The sequence below is a fragment of the Convolutriloba macropyga genome, chromosome 8, assembly GCF_964194025.1.
Source record: "Convolutriloba macropyga chromosome 8, txConMacr16.3, whole genome shotgun sequence".
Taxonomy (NCBI): Eukaryota; Metazoa; Xenacoelomorpha; order Acoela; family Convolutidae; genus Convolutriloba; species Convolutriloba macropyga.
Window position 1 is genome coordinate 23,618,083 of NC_134475.1, and position 20,074 is coordinate 23,638,156.

Genomic DNA, 20,074 nt, shown 5'->3' on the forward strand with positions numbered 1-20,074 from the left:
TCGTAACCACTAGACCGATTTTCACGTAGCTAGGATTATAATTAACTTTTTCGTCGCATGTGAAAAGTTAGGTCACAAAATTTTAAATATTCAAAAAACCTGCATATTTTCTCGATAAATCAAAAGTTTGAAAACAACTCTTCAAAAATTAGGTTAGTTTTTCAAGAGCTTTTCAACGAAACCTCTTGTGCATCTCTCCCTAAAAGACATCGGCCCAAATTTCTTATATAAAAAAGTCCGTATAGCAGAAACTTCCTAGTCCCATTTCACGGAGATTAGGAACAGTAGCTGAGACAAAATATAACTGGCTGATAGTCAGAAATAACTGCCATTGTTTTGTAGACCTGAAGTTATAAATAAAACCTGAAACTATTTCAGTATTACTGGTTACAGAAATGATTTACCTTGATTTAGAGTTATGTATTGTTCCAAAGCTTCCTCCATTGACATTCAATTTGAAATATCAATTTGCTTCTTCACTGAAGTTAGCAAATCTCATTTTCTGAGCGGTTGAAATTGTACGACCAAAAACACTAAAATCCTAACTATAAACAAGAAAAAAACATGTACATAGCTCAGTCAAAATATGGACGTATGAACTAACGAAGAAAAAGACGTGAACGTCAAAGGTCGAAAAAAAGTTGACTCAAAATAGCAAGACCAGTCCTGAATAAAAATTCAATGAATTTTCAGTGACAAAGAAAAACTTTGATAATGAATTGCCTCAGATTTGACTTTAAAAAGTTAGTTGGCCAAACCATATTCACAAACTAAAAAAAGAAGAGTAAAATTAGTAGCCGAATTGCAGCAGGAACAAAATTCTCAAAATAAAAAAATGATCAAACCCAAATAAACTTCAACTGCTTTTTGAAAACTCAGTCCTCAAAAATCCTCGGACTACTCGACGCTTCGTGCTCTTTTACTACTACGTGGTGACTATAATAGAATTACCACTCCAATTTGACATCTCATTGTCATAAACAACACTTATCAACTTAAGAAAAATAACCCCGGAAGCGACTAGAAATTAAAATCTACTTAGACGTCAGCGTCCCTCCGACCACAGCACTTTACTGAAACATAATAACGACTCGAACGCAACATCTCAAAACAAAAGTCAGTCTAGATCACCAAAGAATAAGATAACGCAACCGTACTTACGTAAAGATTTCTGTATCTCCAAAGATCCCATGATCGGTAGAACTCTCCGGACTCCCACTGCCTTCATGTTTTAATTAAAGGAAAAATCACAGAAAACATGTACAAAAATAGAAGCCAATAGAAATCAGAAAAACTCAATTTTGAACCTAATTGGCCTACAAAACACTCAATTATCAGTTCTCAGCAGCACAATATGCCTGTTCTTTGTAGGGCTATTGCGGACAACGCTATCCATTGCCCGCCATAATGATGTCTCGAACCATTCCTCTTCATTGAGCTCGGTTTCCAGCTGCGGTTTTTGCAATGTCGAACCAATTTTGCTCCCAGCTAGGTCTTAGTTCTTTCTGGACAATGTTTCTCCAAGTGTGTTTCATTCCTCCTTAAGGCCGTTTCCACGATTCTCCTTTGACGAACTCCAGCATTGTATTCGGGATTGCTTCGGGGGGCATTCGCAGTACATGGCTAAGCCATTTTAGTTTTCGCCTTAGAATGATGATTTGGATAGGTTCACAATTTCTGGTGGCTTGAACATCTTCGTGTGCCTTCTGTGGAATCCAGTCGCTTGATGTCTGATGTTTTGAGCGGACAGGTTCCGCATCCATACAGAAGATTGGCAGCTGCATCATGGTATACTTTCAGTTTGACTGTGTTCGGGATAGATCGTTGTTTCCAGAAGCTGCTGAGTTTGCTCATTGCTCTTCCTATACGTATTGATACTTCATGTGAAACATCACTAACGAGCTGGATATTATTGCCTAGGTAGCAGAAGCTGTTTACTCGTTCCAGTGGCTCCCCAAAGCACTCGATGTGGTCAGAAGAAAAGCTGGAGCAAAATTTTGTTTTTGACGTTTTTAATTGTAGGCCACATTTGGCTGCAGAGTTGGTGAAACAGTTTAAGAGCTTTTGGGTGTCTTCTGGATTGTCTTCTGTCAAGCAGATGTTGTCTGCGAAAGCAGGGTCGGTAAAAACCATTTCATCTATTGTGACACCTAGCTTTTGAACTTGAAGAGCATTCTCAGATACCCAATCGACTACGAGGTTAAAAAGTAAGGGGGCAAGGATAGACCCCTAACGAAATCCCGAGTCGATAGGGAAGGGCTCCGACAAAGAGTCGTATATGCGTACTTGATTAAGAGTTTCCGTATACATACATTTTAGTGTGTCAAAAATGTTCCCGGGCAGGCCATGGTTCTCTAGAATGTAAGCAAATAACATTTCTAACGACTCTGTCGAAGGCAGCTTTAAAGTCGATAAAGACGAGCAATGTTTGCCGGTCATATTGGTAGCGTTGTTCAGCTTGGTGCCTTATTGTAAAGATCTGGTCGCGACATCCTTTATTACGTTTGAAGCCTGCTTGGTTCTTCCTGGCCACTCTTTCATACGCAGGCTCGAGCCTGTTTTTGAGAACTGCTTCCGGGATTTTGACGCCGATATTTAACAGGGAGATTCTTGATAGTTCGAGCACCTGCTCTTGTCTCCCTTCTTGTGAAGGGGCGCGATTAGAGCTGTCTTCCATTCTTCAGGGATTGTCTTCTGGCGCCAAATTAATTTCAGGAGATGCTCTAGAGCAGATGTTAGGGGTTCTATACAGTGCTTGAACATTTAGCGTGCTATGCCATCAGAACCGGCAGCTTTGTTGTTTTAAGCTTCTTGATGGCCGCTGTAATTTCCATCTCAGAAAGAGGCGATGTGTCAACGTTAACTCCGCCTCTGCTGTGACACGTATTTTGCGCAGTAGTGTCAGTACCAAGCCTGGACAAAGGAGGAGGGTGTACCCCAGTAAATTAGCCATAGAACCAAATGCCGGTCCACCGTATGACATGGCGGATTGCTCAAACAACTAGAGCGGGATTGCTTTTTGTATCAGGCAGCTGAATCTTAAAGAAGCTGGCCACACTGGTTGATGAGGGAGGGAGGGAGGGTTTGACTTCGGTAGTAGATGGCGTAAGCGTAAGATACGCTGGAGGGCAACAAAAAGGGGTGAAAGTGTGTTCAAACTTCCCAGAATTGATTTCAAAATATGATATCATACTTCATCAGAACTTTTGGTGAAACCTACACTTAGAGACTACTAAAGCTCTAAAAGCACTGCACAGAGACTTATTACACGGTCTTCACCAGCTTATTGTGTTTTTGAGGACGAAAAGTCGAATGGCCGAATGAAAATTTGATCAAGCAAGAGATGGCAGAAAAACACAGACTTTGAAAGACCACTTTGTTTCACATCGTCAAGACAAACTTAACCAAATTTAAACAGCTTTCAAAAAGCCGCACTCTAACAAAAAAATTCTCGCTAACCGAAAAATTTTTCACGGTTACATTCAAAAGGCAGTTTGACCAGAAAAATCACTCCATTGACGGACTTTTATATCCTGTTTTATAACTAAAACTAAAATTCAAATTCTTTGAAAAGCAAACAGTAAAAACATAACCGGCAGATTGCCGGAAAATAGCCGCGATAGACGCTTGGGGCCTTCCATGAATTGAAACAACTAAAGAGATCAGATAGACAGATCGACCACCAGTCCTTTAATAGACCACTAGAATTTTTGAGTTAGCTGTGGACTGTCATTTTTATGAGAAACATAAGCTCTAAAAGAAGAAAGCCCTTATAGGGCTTTTTAAAATTAGGATCTTTTCCGTTTGTGCCCCCTCAGCTTAGTGGGCGCATATTATTTGCATCCCTCAGATGCACGTGCAATATTTTTTACATAAGGACTTACTATGTGATGGCACGTGCTCTGTAACTGAGGGCGCATAACGTACTGGGGGCACAAACGGAGAAGATCCCAAAATTAATATTCGAAATCAAAAACTCAAGACTAATAATCAAAAATTAGGGCATATATGTTTGCCACTACTTAGATGCATACTATTGACCTCTAACAAGTAAATGTTCATAAAATTTAAAGTTCCATAAGTGAGTTCAAAAGTAATTTTTTTGAGTGAGGTAAGTCATTGAAAAAGTCAATTCCAAGAAGTCAGGGTAAGACGAAACAAAATCTGTTATACGAAGTAAAAAAAAACATAGCAGGACAAGTCCTGACGTACAATTCAAAGAATTTTCATTGACTAAACATCAGATCAAAAAATAAGAAAAAAAACAGAAAATCAATGTCAAAATGCCGCATGTGAACAAAAAAAACTCACTAGCGAGAAATGAAAATTCAATTCAAACAAAAAAACTAGGCCTAGAATGAGCTGTGAATGGATTGGGAAAACCATTTAGAAAAAAATCCGATCCAAAAAATCGAAAAAAAAAAACAGTAAAAATCAAAGTGAAATGGCCGCAGGTGAACAAAAAACCACTACCGATAAAGCGAATTTTTCTTCAAATACCGTATTCTCACTCTACTTTAAAATTAGAGCGAAAAAATTTCACGCCGCAAAACCACTCGCTTTTTCGCTCCATTTCCTGTTTCGGCGTGACCAAAATCACCACTCCGATTTGACTTCAAAAATCATGAAAATGTGTGAACAGATCTTAAAAAAAAACACAGCGCCCCAATACAATTCAAATTCTTTGAATTGTAAAAAATTTAGGAGCGCTATAATAGCCGCCTGGAATTGAGGACGCGGCTATTTTACCAATTAGAGCCCGCTCAGTTATCGCTTTCGCGGCTATTAATGATAGAGCGCTTATTGGTTCGCGGATTTTAGGAGAACAAGTTATGGAACGATTTGACGGAATAACTCACCAATCGTCGCATGATTTCTTGCGAGTCTGGATTCTGCTGGCTTCCACTTCGAAGTGTTGCCAGCTCCAGTTGAACGGAATGTACATTAAGTAGCTGTCTGTGCACTTCGCTTTCCAGAACTGCTTTGGAAGCCTGCACTTCGCAGAGGTCAGTCCTCATGTTGAGAAGTTGTGCCTGGAAATTAATTTACACCAATGACGAGAAGCGTAATCACATTTAAACAGCTACAAGTAAATGCAAAATTTTAGCAATGTCTTGAAATCTAGCAGAGGAGTTCAGCTACCAATGTGGTTTTCAAACAGTTTATTGGAAAATCACTCATAACTTTGAAAATTACATTAGCAAACAAAAAAGCACCAAGTTGAAATTTAAATATAGATGTTTGAAACATACACGAGCAAGCAGATTTTCAGCAAGGATAAGTGATTTTGCTTCTGCTAAAATGGCTTCATGATTCAACGAATGCGATCTTCTCAATGAACCTTTGTTGAAAATATGAACAACATAGCGGGCAGATTGCCAGAAATAGCCGCAATAGTTATGAAAGAGACTTCTTTTTATTAAATGCTGAGATGTTATATTTTGATTAAGAATCTGGTTAACTTATTGCTGCTTCTATAAGCTGCTCTTAAATAACATTCAACTAGAGTAACAGGCACTCACTTGACATTATTTCTTTGAATAAAAGTAAACTCAATTTCAGATTGAGGTAAGTCACGTGTGACCAAAACTTAATCACGTGAATGAACAACAACTTTCACCAATAAAAAGAGAAAAATGACGTCACGCACGTTATTCAGTTGAAATTGCATGAACGATTGAACAAAAAGCAGATTTGAAGTGATTGTGATATCATATGGTCGTAAAAAAATCTTAACAAAATATAAAACATAACCGGAAACAATTTCTGAAGCGACTAGAAGCGTCGGAATTTCACAAAAAAAACCGTAGTGACAGCAGAAGCCGTTATTCTTTGTATTTAAGCATTTATTCCTTACCTCACCAGATTTGATTGAAATATTTAACGAAAAATTTTCATCCATGTCATAACGGAGTATTTTACCAAAGACATCATTGCAAAAAGCTTAAAAAAACCAAAAACGACATCAATCAGATAACATACAAACAAATCCACAATCTTAAGATCTCTTAATTGAAATCTTAAGATATAATTATGACAGAAAGAAGTCAATGTGAAATCTTAACGCTTCAAAGTTCGTATTATAAGAAACAAATCTGTTTACGTTAAGAAATGGCCAAAAATTTTAGGGCGAAATCAATCATAGGCTCCAAAAATTACCGGTCTAAAACTGTCAGTAAAAACTCATAAGGTTCTAACAAAACTTGGCACTCGGCAATGAACCCTGCTACCAAAAAGACATTTGGAAAGCATAAGGCACCTAAAACTCTTTGAAACTCAACTAAAAAATTTAAAAAAACTAAAAATTAATATCTTCTTGGAGATATCAAAGAGAAATGAATTCAATAAATTGCAAAATTGAAACGTCACGCAAAGAAGACAAAGGAAACCGAATAATACTCAAAGGCAAAAAATCGTTTGATACCAAAACCCAGCCCTAGGAAAAACCAAAGACGAAAATTATCAGTCAGAAAATCCAAAGTCATTCCAGCAATTGCAAAGAAAAATTTTGAGAAAAAAATCTAATCGTTTAAAATCGTTGAAGTTTGATACAACTAAAAAAGCCAAGCCAGTAAAACCATAGGCCTTAGACGAATGCTAGCCTGATAACTACTAGAATAAGGACACACTAAAAAAAGAAAAGGACTACTTCAAAGATTTTCAAAGTTGAAAATCAAATTGAAAAATGATAAAAAAATAACAAGAAATTGTAACTATTTGGCAATTGAGGCTCGACAAAAACACAAAACCGTCCTCCTGATTAAATTAAAAATTGAGACAGAGTCCACAGATTCGAACCACTAAAACATTTGGCAAAAGATTTTTAAATATTCAACTATGAAAACAATTAACCGATTTCGATCAATAAATCAACGCCACAAAATCATTGAATCACAATTAATAGGAAACTAAAATCCCTGACGGTGAACAGAGAGCCTTTTCATAGTAATTAAACTCAAAATACAAACAATTTTGAAAAATTGGACAAAAAGAACAAAATTGGTTATCTGTACATATTTCGATACTAGAAATTCCCTACATCAAAAGAGGCATTCAATATACCAATCATCAACGGTCAATTGCCGTATCAGCTAATTCGTTCTGACGAAAGATCACCAAAAGATCCAAAAATAAAAAGGGAAAAGGACTAAAAAATAAGAATGTGTCGATTTTGCACTTTTTGAGTCGAAATGCAATATTAAGCTCTCAAACACATTGTTTTACCAAATCCACAGGACTACAAATTGATGCAGGTTCAATCAAAAACTAATTTTTTAAAAACCAAGCAAGCGAACAATGAGCCCGATCGACGAAAAGACGGTTATATATACATATTCATATATTAAGCAGCCCGACACTCAGTGCAGCCTTCCCTCCTCCACGAAGGCGCTAATCGAAGTCTCACTGAGAACACGAGGCTTGACGGCGCGACATCCCGTCAAGCAGAGAACACAGCTCCTCAGAAGTGCGAAGCTGATTTTCGTTCGGATGTAGCTTATAGTGTCGGCTTATAGTAATTCGCCAATTTCTCAAAAACAACTTTAAAGCCATTCACTGAACGAGGCGCGTGAACAAAAAACTTCTCTCGTTCAGAAAAAGAACGCAACTTTAATCACTTTTGCTATAAGTTCACACCACCACCTGAACAAATAGTACGCCGCATGTAAAAAAATCTAATCTCAAGAAAACCAATACTCCTCTTCGAGTCGTAAAAAACCAATCGAAGGCCAATAACCCAAGCTAGAGCGTTGTGGCTATTGATAACCGACAACCCATAAGAATTGTTTTCGAACGAAACGCGAATGGCTGGATTCGGTTTTAGCTACCTTAAGCACAGGGCGGCTAGCATCAGAGGGCGAAGATAACAGCGCGGGTAGGGAGGGTGATATTAAAACATAAAAATCTGCCTCCTGACTCAGCTTTGATGACCCGTACACCAGACCGGCCTCTTCATAGTCTCGGGCTTTACCAATATATCCCGTTTTGATGAAGGAAACTCAACTTAAATTGCTCAATTGAGTGGGAGCATATCCTAGCCAAAGGGAAAAAACAGTCGCGCAATTTTTCATCAAAAAGATTTCGTCCGATTTCGTTCGTCAGATATTGAACATAGCAATCAGATTGCCGGAACAGCTGCGAAAGAATAGACCTGCGTGCCATATAATAGAGATAGAAACAGATGCAGATCTAACTTGAAAAATCGACGCCGCTCAAAAAACTAGGCTAAAAAACATTCAGCGATTAATTAATAAAGCTTGTTAAAATTCACTCCACAGAAGCCTCTGATTAGGGACCTTTATTGCACATATGAGTTCCTTTGACCTTAAGTAAATTCAAATTAAACTTAAGTTTTAAAGTGCAGAAGTCATTTTATTGAGTGAGGTAAGTCACGTATGATCAAAACCTAATCACGCAAATAACCTAAAAACTTTCCCTTAAGCGAGTGAGAAATGACGTCACGCGCGCAAATGCCGTTAGTGAGAGGAAGAAGTCATTCAGAAAATTTGACTTTTCAGCGTTGCTGTGTGAACAAATGTAAAACGAAAAAAGAGCGTCAGACGACGAAACAAAAAAAAACATAGCCGGTTGAAAAAAAAATCAAGAAAAACGAATACTTTTCATTGTTCAGCATTCGAGGCACAGAAAATATAACTAGTCATCCGATACAAAGATCTATCCTCCTGAAGAGAACAAAAACTAGGAAAAAGCAGAATTCAAACATACGAAACATTGATACATTTTGCAAAAGACTGCATTTATGAAAAAGTTTTAACTGTTTTTCATAAACTTAACGCCAAAAAATTATTGACCTTTTATTGAAACGAAATTGAAACCCCTCATCTTGCACAAAAAGACTATTTCTAGTAAGTAAAACCAAATTAGAAACCAAAAAACTGACAAAAATCGGAAAAAACTACCAAAATCGGATTAGCATACGTACAATTATATAAAACAAAATTATATCGAGGTAGAAAAAGGCGTTGAGTATATGAATTTTCAAAAAGAAGTTGCCATATTAACTGATTTTTGACAAACAGACGGTAAAAAGATCCAAAATGACAAAATTAGTAGAAAAAAAACAAAAATTAACTAAAAAATCAAGTAATCTGTGCCAATTTTGAACTTGAAACGCCATCTTAAGGCTCCACAAAACACAGTGGTATCAATTTCCGAGGTTGACATTTCAATATAGCATCGAATAAAAATAATTTCTACAAAAAACCAATTTACAAGCAAAAAATTGGGCCATTTAGACGAAAAAACGGCTAAACCGGTTATCTATATGTGCCATTCAGTCAAAAACTACTTTTCAAAGTCAAAAAAGTCATTCACTAAACGCAGCGCATGATCAAAAAACTTCTCTCGCTCAGAAAAAATTAGTTCACACGGCAATTTAACTCACTTACGCTTTTAGGTCAAAACAGCGTCTGAACGAATAGTACTTCCGGTAAAAAAAAAACCTGAGGAAAACCAATACTCCTCTTCGAGTCGTAAAAACCAAGAGCACCGCAATATAGCTACGCTCAGCTTACAGCTTCGCAGCTATAAAAAACAGTTAAACAAAAAATACACAACCTCCAACTTTGCATTCATCTGAAAAAATGTTTGGCTTTTGTGACATAGCTGCGCAAACGCAGCACTGAGAGCAGTCATTTTCTGTCTTCCGTCATATGTCAAGTCTATCTTTTCACTGTCGATGTCACCCAAAATCAAATCAAGGTCTACGAACGCTTTATCAAACTCCTTCTCAATAACTTCCAGCCAAGCAAACAAAGACGTCATATCTAACTATAAAAACAAAGCCAGCTACAAGTTTTTCATGACACAAACAAAAAAAGGTATGATCCACTCCATGGACAGAATAGTGAGCCCCCACAAGGAAATATCACAGCAGCGTATTTAAATTTACCGCATAAACAAATAGTATTTTAAACCTACATCAATATGTAATGTCAGAACTGCATTTGGACGAAGATCATTTAGTTTTGCTGCTCCTTACGATAAAATGCCCTGAAATAACCCATCAGTTTGATTATCGATTATCGAAAAATTTTTTGTTTAATTTATGATTTTATGGATTTATGGTAGGGGTGGGGTTAATTAAATCTTTTGATTTTAAAACAGTTTTGATTAATAATGCAATTCAGTTTTTTGTTTCGCTTGATTTTGTTGCTAGTTTTTCGAAGTCAATTTCCGTCCAGTTTGATGATGAATGCTGTGTCGACTTTTTGTCTGCTTTTCTTTCAGAAATCGAGAAAAATAGAATGAGTCCTTGACATAGCCAACCTCATTCGCAGCTCTGCATTTGAAAGAATAATACAGTTGAAGGGCAACGTGTTCAATCATACATCCAGCTGAATAATTTCAAATTAATGACCTGAATAATCAAGTTCCGAATGGGATGATGCTTGCTTTGAGACGAAATAATAAGTCCTCTGCGAAATAATAAGTTAGGTAGGGCTGGTGAAGAGTGTCAAATGCGGGGGTGTCAATATAATGCAACCAAGGGATTTTTTAGTTCGTGATTTTGTCGGGGAAAAAGCTTGCTGGGCTTTACGACGGGCTTAATGCGTTCACCACTTGGGAGTTTTCAGTTTCACTGATCGATCGGTCCCATCATATCCTGGAAAACTTGGATTACTCTGGCGACAGGCCAAAAGCTTCGGACGTGAAGTCCTCAACATGATCATATACTAAATCATCGACCTTCATATTACTTGAAGTTTTGTTCCATTTGGAACGAACTTGCAGGCCTGAAAAATACTCTTTTAAGTCGATTTCAGAAGTGAGTTGCTATTTGCTGCGATGTACGCTAAGCTTCTGAGATGTTCGTTTCGTCAACGATGAGAACGACAGCAGGTAACTTGACGGAAGATAGACTTATCAGAAAGTGGTTTGGCTTATTATGAAAGGGGTCATATATAACCCTTCGAACTTTGGTTAGAAGTCTGCAGTTCATAACTACTTATCTCAAACGTAACTGGACAAAACGGTAGGGGTTTTTGATCCAAGGACCCTATAGAGACAGCTTCAATATCGGCAGTAATCGCTCCCAAACTCGGCCAAAATGAGCTGCTGGAAGGTTAAAATTCGATAGGATTTCACTATTCATAAGGTGGAGTTTTGCTGCAAAAAATTCGACCCTTTGAATTCGGCAATTCTAGACAGGAAAATGATATTCGAACCAACAAATGAGTTTCCGCATTAAACCATCAACTCATTACCTCCCGCGGTCTGATCTAAACATTGGTGAAACTTAAACCACTGTTACCAAGAGAAACAAAATGCAGCAAAATTTTATAATATTGAAAACGTTTCGTAACGTTAAAAAATCCAAAACAATTAAGATGGCCAAAATACTGATAGGTTAAAAATGCTGACAAGGCTATCAATTGCCCCCAAATAATTCACGATTCTAAACGCAAAGATCGGGAAAGCAAACGGCAGATAATAATATTAGAAATGAAGTTAAATCTTTTCAAAAAAGAATGCTCAAATTTAAGAAATAGAAAACCACTAAAATTACACTTCTAATCACAGCACTTAAGACCAAAGACAGCACATACTCCTTCCTTGTTGTACATACGCGAGATATCATGATTTCACACTAATTCAAAAATTAAATTTATCATAGAATAGACACAATCAGCAAAGAACATTCAAAGACAAAAAATCGTTTAAATTAAAACCAAGGCCGGAAGAAAGTTGCACTAAAAAGTAATAAGTGGAAATTTTGGAAAAGACTTGCTAGCAAACTCTCAGTACTGCCATATGTTGAATGAAATCAATTGCAAACCAAAGAAATGACGAAAATCTAAGAAAAAGCTGAAATCATTCAATTTTTTAACAACTGAAAAAAATTAATATAACGAACAAAACGTATGTGCCACAACAAAGCTAGAATGATACTAACTACAGTGTGGAGAATATGGGCACAATGTAAGGAACACCGTAACAGAAAGACATTCTTGATTTTTGAAAATCAAATTAAAAAAATCAAGAAAAACGAATACATTTCATTGTTCAGCATTCGAGGCACAGAAAATATAACTAGTCATCCGATACAAAGACCAATCCACCTGAAGAGAACAAAAAATAGGAAAAAGCAGAATTCAAACATACGAAACATTGATACATTTTGCAAAAAAATGGTCAAAAAACTTTTAAGACTGCATTTATGAAAAAGTTTTAACTGTTTTTCAAAAACTTAACGCCAAAAAATGATTGACCTTTTATTGAAACGAAATTGAAACCCCTCATCTTGCACAAAAAGACTATTTCTAGTAAGTAAAACCAAATTAGAAACCAAAAAACTGACAAAAATCGGAAAAAACTACCAAAATCGGATTAGCATACGTACAATTATATAAAACAAAATTATATCGAGGTAGAAAGAGGAATTGAGTATATAAATTTTCAAAAAGAAGTTGCCATATTAACTGATTTTTGACAAACAGACGGTAAAAAGATCCAAAATGACAAAATTAGTAGAAAAAAAAACAAAAATTAACTAAAAAATCAAGTAATCTGTGCCAATTTTGAACTTGAAACGCAATCTTAAGGCTCCACAAAACACCGTGGTATCAATTTCCGAGGTTGACATTTCAATATAGCATCGAATAAAAATAATTTCTACAAAAAACCAAATTACAAGCAAAAAATTGGGCCATTTAGACGAAAAAACGGCTAAAACGGTTATCTATATGTGCCATTCAGTCAAAAACTACTTTTCAAAGTCAAAAAAGTCATTCACTAAACGCAGCGCATGATCAAAAAACTTCTCTCGCTCAGAAAAAATTAGTTCACACGGCAATTTAACTCACATACGCTTTTAGGTCAAAACAGCGTCTGAACGAATAGTACTTCCGGTAAAAAAAAAACCTGAGGAAAACCAATACTCCTCTTCGAGTCGTAAAAACCAAGAGCACCGCAATATAGCTACGCTCAGCTTACAGCTATAAAAAACAGTTAAACAAAAAATACACAACCTCCAACTTTGCATTCATCTGAAAAATTGTTTGGCTTTTGTGACATAGCTGCGCAAACGCAGCACTGAGAGCAGTCATTTTCTGTCTTCCGTCATATGTCAAGTCTATCTGTTCACTGTCGATGTCACCCAAAATCAAATCAAGGTCTACGAACGCTTTATCGAACTCCTTCTCAATAACTTCCAGCCAAGCAAACAAAGACGTCATATCTAACTATAAAAACAAAGCCAGCTACAAGTTTTTCATGACACAATCAAAAAAAGGTATGATCCACTCCATGGAGTTTTGATCCTTCCATTTAGTTTTGCTGCTCCTTACGATAAAATGCCCTGAAATAACCCATCAGTTTGATTATCGATGATCAAAAAATTTTTGGTTTAATTTATGATTTTATGGATTTATGGTAGGGGTGGGGTTAATTAAATCTTTTGATTTTAAAACGGTTTTGATTAATAATACAATTCAGTTTTTTGTTTCGATTGATTTTGTTGCTAGTTTTTCGAAGTCAACTTCCGTCCAGTTTGATGATGAATGCTGTGTCGGCTTTTTGTCTGCTTTTCTTTCAGAAATCGAGAAAAATAGAATGGGTCCTTGACATAGCCAACCTCATTCGCAGCTTTGCAATTGAAAGAATAATACAGTTGAAGGGCAACGTGTTCAATCATACATCCAGCTGAATAATTTCAAATTAATGACCTGAATAATCAAGTTCCGAATGGGATGATGCTAGCTTTGAGACGAAATAATAAGTCCTCTGCGAAATAATAAGTTAAGAAGAGCTGGTGAAGAGTGTCAAATGCGGGGGGGGGGGGGGGTGTCAATATAATGCAACCAAGGGATTTTTTAATTCGTGATTTTGTCGGGGGAAAAGCTTGCTGGGCTTTACGACGGGCTTAATGCGTTCACCACTTGGAGTTTTCAGTTTCACTGATTGATCGGTCCCATCATATCCTGGAAAACTTGGATTACTCTGGCGACAGGCCAAAAGCTTCGGACGTGAAGTCCTCAACATGATCATATACTAAATCATCGACCTTCATATTACTTGAACTTTTGTTCCATTTGGAACGAACTTGCAGGCCTGAAAAATACTCTTCTCAGTCGATTTCAGAAGTGAGTTGCTATTTGCTGCGATGTACGCTGAGCTTTTGAGATGTTCGTTTCGTCAACGACGAAAACGACAGCAGGTAACTTGACGGAAGATAGACTTATCAGAAAGTGGTTTGGCTTAATATGAAAGGGGTCATATATAACTCTTCGAACGTTGGTTAGAAGTCTGGAGTTCATAACTACTTATCTCAAACGTAACTGGACAAAACGGTAGGCGTTTTTGATCCAATGACCCTATAGAGACAGCTTCAATATCGGCAGTAATCGCTCCCAAACTTGGCCAAAATGAGGAGCTGCTGGAAGGTTAAACATCCATACGATTTCACTATTCATAAGGTGCAGTTTTGCTGCAAAAAATTCGACCCTTTTAATTCGGCAATTCTAGACAGGAAAATGATATTCGAACCAACAAATGAGTTTCCGCATTCTGATATGAATTTGTTGGGTTTTCTTTTCCAACTGAAAATGACCATTGTAATGTCTTCCAATATCGATGTATGTAGTTGTCATTATCCCTCTTAATTAAAACTCTAGACGATTGCTTCACAGTTCAAAAGTTTATGCGGATGATGGTACAACTATTATTATTATTATTAGTTTCAACACCTTTTACAAACTCAAAAGTGCACAGCGAATTAAAACAGATAGGTTTTAAGAGCTTTACGGAAGCAAAGTTCAGTGGGGATTGACTTCAAAGAGGCTGGTAGTTTATTCCATTCCGTTGGTCCTATGTATCTGAAACTACGTCTACCATAAGCACTGCGGGTCTTCGGAACTTCCAAGTTGTACACATAGTTCATTCTCGTAACGCGAGTATTTCGTTTCAATAGCTCCTGTAGATATAATGGACTGTCCGATGGCTTGTGGATAGCTCTTTGAACAAAAAGCAACAGCTTGAAAAGACATCTTTGCTTGATTGGAAGCCAGTGCAATTGTCGAATATATGCTGACGTTGGTGTTCCGGCGTGTAAACAGAAAATACAGCGGGCCGCAACATTCATTACACGCTGGAGTTTTGAAATGAGCTTAGTCGGAAGAGATACATAAAGGATATTGCAATAATCAAGGCGTGAGATCACCTGCATTCTAATTAGCTCAATGAAAATGGTCCTTTCAAGGTGGTGTTTGACAGAGAAAATCTTGCGAAGGTTAAAAAAGCAGGAAGACACAACACGATTGATCTGCTTCTCCATCAAGAGATTCTGATCGAATTGAACACCCAGGAGTTTAACAGACGAAGATAATCCAGTTTCACAAGGTATAGAAAGCGGTGGTACAGTCACGGTTCCTTTGTCAGGTTTTTTAAGCCATAAAAACTCACTCTTGTCTTTATTTAACTTCAGACGGAAACTTGAAAAGAAAGTAGTAATTTGGTTCATGGTATCGTCAAAATTTTGTTGACTAGTGAACAGAAAATATAGAACTGTGTCATCGGCATACATGTGGAAACCGATGTTCCTTTGTAACAATAGATCTTCAAGTGGCAGCAGATAGCAACAAAACAAAACGGGTCCTAGGATGGAACCTTGCGGAACACCATACAAAACATCGGATTCGTCAGAAAAGACAACATCAAGGTAAACACACTGAGTACGTCCTATCAGGTAACTCTCTAGCATCTTCAAGGCGTCAGATCGGACACCGAGACGCATCTCCAAAACACGAAGTAACAAATGATGGTCAATCGAATCAAAAGCTGCAGAAAGATCTAGACCCACGTAAAGAGGAGAAAATCCCGAATCCAAGTAGCCCAATAAATCATTAGAGATTCTGGTCAGGGCTGTCTCAGTAGAGTGTCTTCGGCGATAAGCGCTCTGAAACTTGCCATACAAAGAATTAACCTCCAAGTATGTTTTCAACTGCTCGAATAAAACTAATTCTAACACTTTGGACAGAAATAGGAGATTAGTAACTGGTCGATAATTGTTCAAGTTCTCCGGATCCAGCGAAGGCTTTTTTATCAAAGGGACAACGAAGCCTTTTTTCAGGTTCTCGGGGAAACGCGCTGATCTAACCGTCATATTAATAAGAGATAACAAAGAGTCGCAAAAATGCAAAGAAGCTGTCTCGAATAGCGATGGTGGCATCGGCTCTTTTGGACAACTAGAATTCGATACTTGGTTGACATAATGAAGTAGAGTTTCGCTGCTTATTGTCATAAAAGAATCAAGTTGAGAAGTAGGCGACAGAAAATAAGTGGGAAAGTCTGACGTAGGAATTGATTCAACCAACTTCTTAACCTTGGCTAGAAAGAAACTATTGAAACAATTCGCCAATTCCTTCGCTGATCCATGAGTTTTCGGTAAACAACGGTGATTCTCTCCAAGCAAAGAAGCGAGCGCTTTAAACTTGAGCTTCTTGCACGTGCTGGAAATGGTTGAGCTAATGTACTCGCCTTTTTTTACTAATAACAGGCGATAGTACTCATCAGTTGCAAGCGTAAATGACAAAAGTGAGTCACTACTTTTAGTCTTCCTAAATGCGCGCTCACATTTCCTCTTCTGTCTCTTCTGAAATTTCAACTCGTCATCAAAATAGGGACAATTGTGTGACGTGAACCACTTGGTGCGTTTCGGGATTACTTGATCTAAAGCTTTTTCGATAGCAAATAGAAACGCACTCCAAGCAGAATCTACAGCCTGGAACGTGTCTTCAAAATGCAGAAATTGAATAAATGAATCAATGCAAAACAATTTCCAACGCCGAAACGCAATAAGTTGCCTCCTCTTCTCCGCAACCCAGGGCACAGAGACACAGAACGATATGACATAATGGTCTGATGTTAGCGAGTTATCAGCAACAAGATTGCTTACTGTAAGTGATGATGTCGCTGCTACATGATCGAGGATATTTCCTGCAGTGTGTGTGGGAACGTTCACAAACTGTTCAAGACAGTGTTCCTCTAGCCATGACAACCAGAGTCTTTCTGATGGATCGCCAGTGCCGAGATGAATGTTGATATCTCCCAAGACAATAACTTTCTCGTACAACACAATAATGTCTTCCATGAACACAGAAATGGTGTCCAAAAACACAGTGATGTTAGACCCAGGCACTCTGTAAACACCAACAGCAGCAATACTTGTGTTGTTAAGGCCTAGTTCAAAAAGAACAAGTTCACATGCATCGTTGAATACATCTTTCTTCAGAGTACATACAATGTCTTCATGATAAAATAAGCAAATGCCGCCACCTAATCTAGCCAGACGGGGACAACTACAGTACAGGTACTTTGGAGGACAGCATTGTTGTAATAGAAAGCAATCAGAACTGTTATCAATAATCCAAGTTTCAGTGACTAACATTGCCTGACAGTCCTTCGCAAGAATGGAAGAATGTAATTGACTGTTTTTGTTACGGATTGATCGCGAATTAACTAGAGAGAGAGTGAGAAAGCTTTTAACAGAGACGTGGGCAGCTTTCATGATGGTCGTAGATAGTCAATGTATTCTTAAGGATCGCAGCCAGGATCTAGCTTCTTCATTTAGACGGTACCGATCAACTATCACATTTTCTGGCCAGAAATCAGGAGAGTCGACGGCTGAGTATTGGAAATCAAAAACGCAGTGATACGATCTAGTTTTGGCTTCGTGACCACTTAGCTCTCGAATATGCAGTAGTGGAGTATTATTTTCATTGCAGAATGCTCTAATCCGTTCAGCATCAACTTCTTTGTTGAGTCGACCAATGTATACATGTCGCCGCGGAGGAGGCTTCGGGGGTGCAAAAGCAGTTCCGCCAGACCTGTTAGTGCCAAAAACAGGTTTCTTCTTTCTCGGAATAACAACTTGAAACTCGGATAGTTCAGGCTGAGTGCCTGGGTCCACATGAGCAGCATTGCTAGCTTGCAAATCTTCAGAATCAGTACGCGATCGCTTGACTCGACTCGACGATTCAGATGAGGTACTTTCCGATCGTTTGTCATCAACCAACTGGGGAGGCCCACCACCAGTTCTCGTTTTTCTAGAAACGTTTGCAAAATTTCGCGGTTTAATGGTTTTCTTGACAACCGACTTCAAATCTGCCACATCCGCGCATAGTGTGTCCAGTCTCTTCAGCCTTTCCAAGACATTGGCAAGCATATCAGTAACAGACAGAGAAGCACACGATTTGCATTTCCAATGGATGCCGCACGAAATGGGGTCGCCATCAATCTTTACGGTGAGACAGTCATAGTGAACAGATTTGACGCCACAAATGTCACAGTCAAAGTATTTACTATCGTCTATCACAATAGTGCATAAGTCACAAGATTTGGACATCGCAATCCCAAATAAAACTGCTCAATATGAATTGGGTGGAGGGGAATCGGAGAATACTTGCCTCAATCTAATCTTACACCTATGAATCCGTTTACCACTGTAAACGGTAGCTTAGTAACTCTGACAATAACAAATGAGAGCTGTAGACGATAATCCAAGTTTGTTCGTCTTAGATACCAATTTATTATCATAAACCAGATAACTAAAATCCCTTCGTAGACAAGGGCTACCCAAGAATAAAATCTGGTTCGTCGATCAAATTAACTGAAACACTACTTATTAAATAGCAGAGAATGCTATTTAATAAGTTTATCACAACAATTAGACAACTGTCGGATCTCTTGATAACTAGGCACATTTTTTGACTGTTTGAAAAACATTACTGATTGCAGTTAACATCTTACCGGGTTATTATTTTTATCAAAGAATATCTTTTTCAAAAGGCGCGTCCGTTTTTTGTTATTGATGAAATAGTAACAGCCGAAGGCTTTAGAATTTTAGGTAGTATTATAAGATCTGAAAATGCAGAAAAAAATGTATTGAGATCACAGCAGAAATCGTTGCAAAAATTGCTTTTCGTGTCAATACATCACTTTAAAGTGTTTTAGATCGTTCACTTTATCCGTTCAGCATAAATTGATATTTTTAGCTCGTACAAGAACTACTATTGAAGGCGTGTGCACTGAAAATGGGAAAATAATCAACCATGAGCTTTTACGTAATTCAGTAAAAAAAAAGCCAAAAATCAAAAAACCTGAATATCTTTTCGAATATAAGCAGGGTGGGCTGAACATCACTAAACCTGAAAAAGATTTTCAAAAAAAACTGCTCAATTCAGCTACCAAGTTCCGCATGCCCAAAGCCAAATCTGCCCATAGCCAAATCAAGCATCAAAAAATCATACATGAAACTTAAAAAAAAGGAGAAAGAGTGATTCATTTAAAAAGAAAAATGAAACTAAAATCATTAAGAATTGGATTAGCTCAATTGATTTAAATAGTGAAAAAGGAGCATGAAGCTTGTTGAATGCTGGTTGAAAGCTGGTTATGTCGTTGAATCGATACCACTTTGACCCTCAAAAAAGCGAGTTTGGTGATGGCATTGGTTGGGTCAAATGAAAATGGCACAATTGAGCTCCTGCAAAGAATGATTCAGTTTGTCAAACGCCCTTCAATATCCGATGAGGTAGTGTAAAGATGTTGAGCTCAAACCTCATCTTCAACCGTTGGAAGGGTAAATTTTTGCTCTGAAAATAACGACAATTGATGATGATGCAATATTAGACATCAAGACCAACGGACGTTGGGTATGAAGGTTCAACAAAGTCTTTCGATGCAAGCAATTCCATGCACTGATGGAGCTGAGCAATCAGCGTCAAAAGCGCTGAAACAACTTACATCAGGGCTTTCTGCGCGAATAGGGGTAATCTATACCGATCTCAAAAATTATCTACGGAAAAAAAGCCGCTTTGCTCTCCTAAGGACTTTAAATTTCTGCATTCAAGGCTGACAGACACTTAGGCAGCGCCAAATTGTTGACGTATCAATGAGAGTTGTGCTTGTAGAAGGGAGGCAGTTAATTTGACTCATCTACATTTGCCATTATTTGTGTGTTCTTATGCTGTCTGTAAATTGTTATACACCTTTCTCAGGTGGTATTCGTATGAAACATTATCATTTTAAGGTTGAATTTCAACAATACAAAATGCTTTAT

At 37.7% G+C, this 20,074-nt stretch overlaps 1 protein-coding gene across 2 annotated transcripts in view; it reads right to left on the minus strand.

The window, feature by feature from the left end:
- LOC142344604 (Golgi-associated PDZ and coiled-coil motif-containing protein-like) overlaps positions 1–18,685 on the minus strand; it is a 55,437-nt gene extending 36,752 nt beyond the window's left edge. The window contains exons 1-3 of one of the 2 annotated variants that reach the window (XM_075396398.1): positions 18,658–18,685; positions 12,990–13,202; positions 4,860–5,033 (exon numbers count right to left, since the gene is read on the minus strand). In XM_075396398.1, the coding sequence (XP_075252513.1) occupies positions 4,860–5,033; positions 12,990–13,196 (381 nt within the window). In that variant the 5' untranslated portion in view covers positions 13,197–13,202; positions 18,658–18,685. Of the gene's footprint in view, positions 1–4,859; positions 5,034–9,576; positions 9,803–12,989; positions 13,203–18,657 lie in introns of those variants that run through there. The other variant, XM_075396399.1, reaches the window with a different exon arrangement.
- Positions 18,686–20,074: the final 1,389 nt, after the last annotated feature.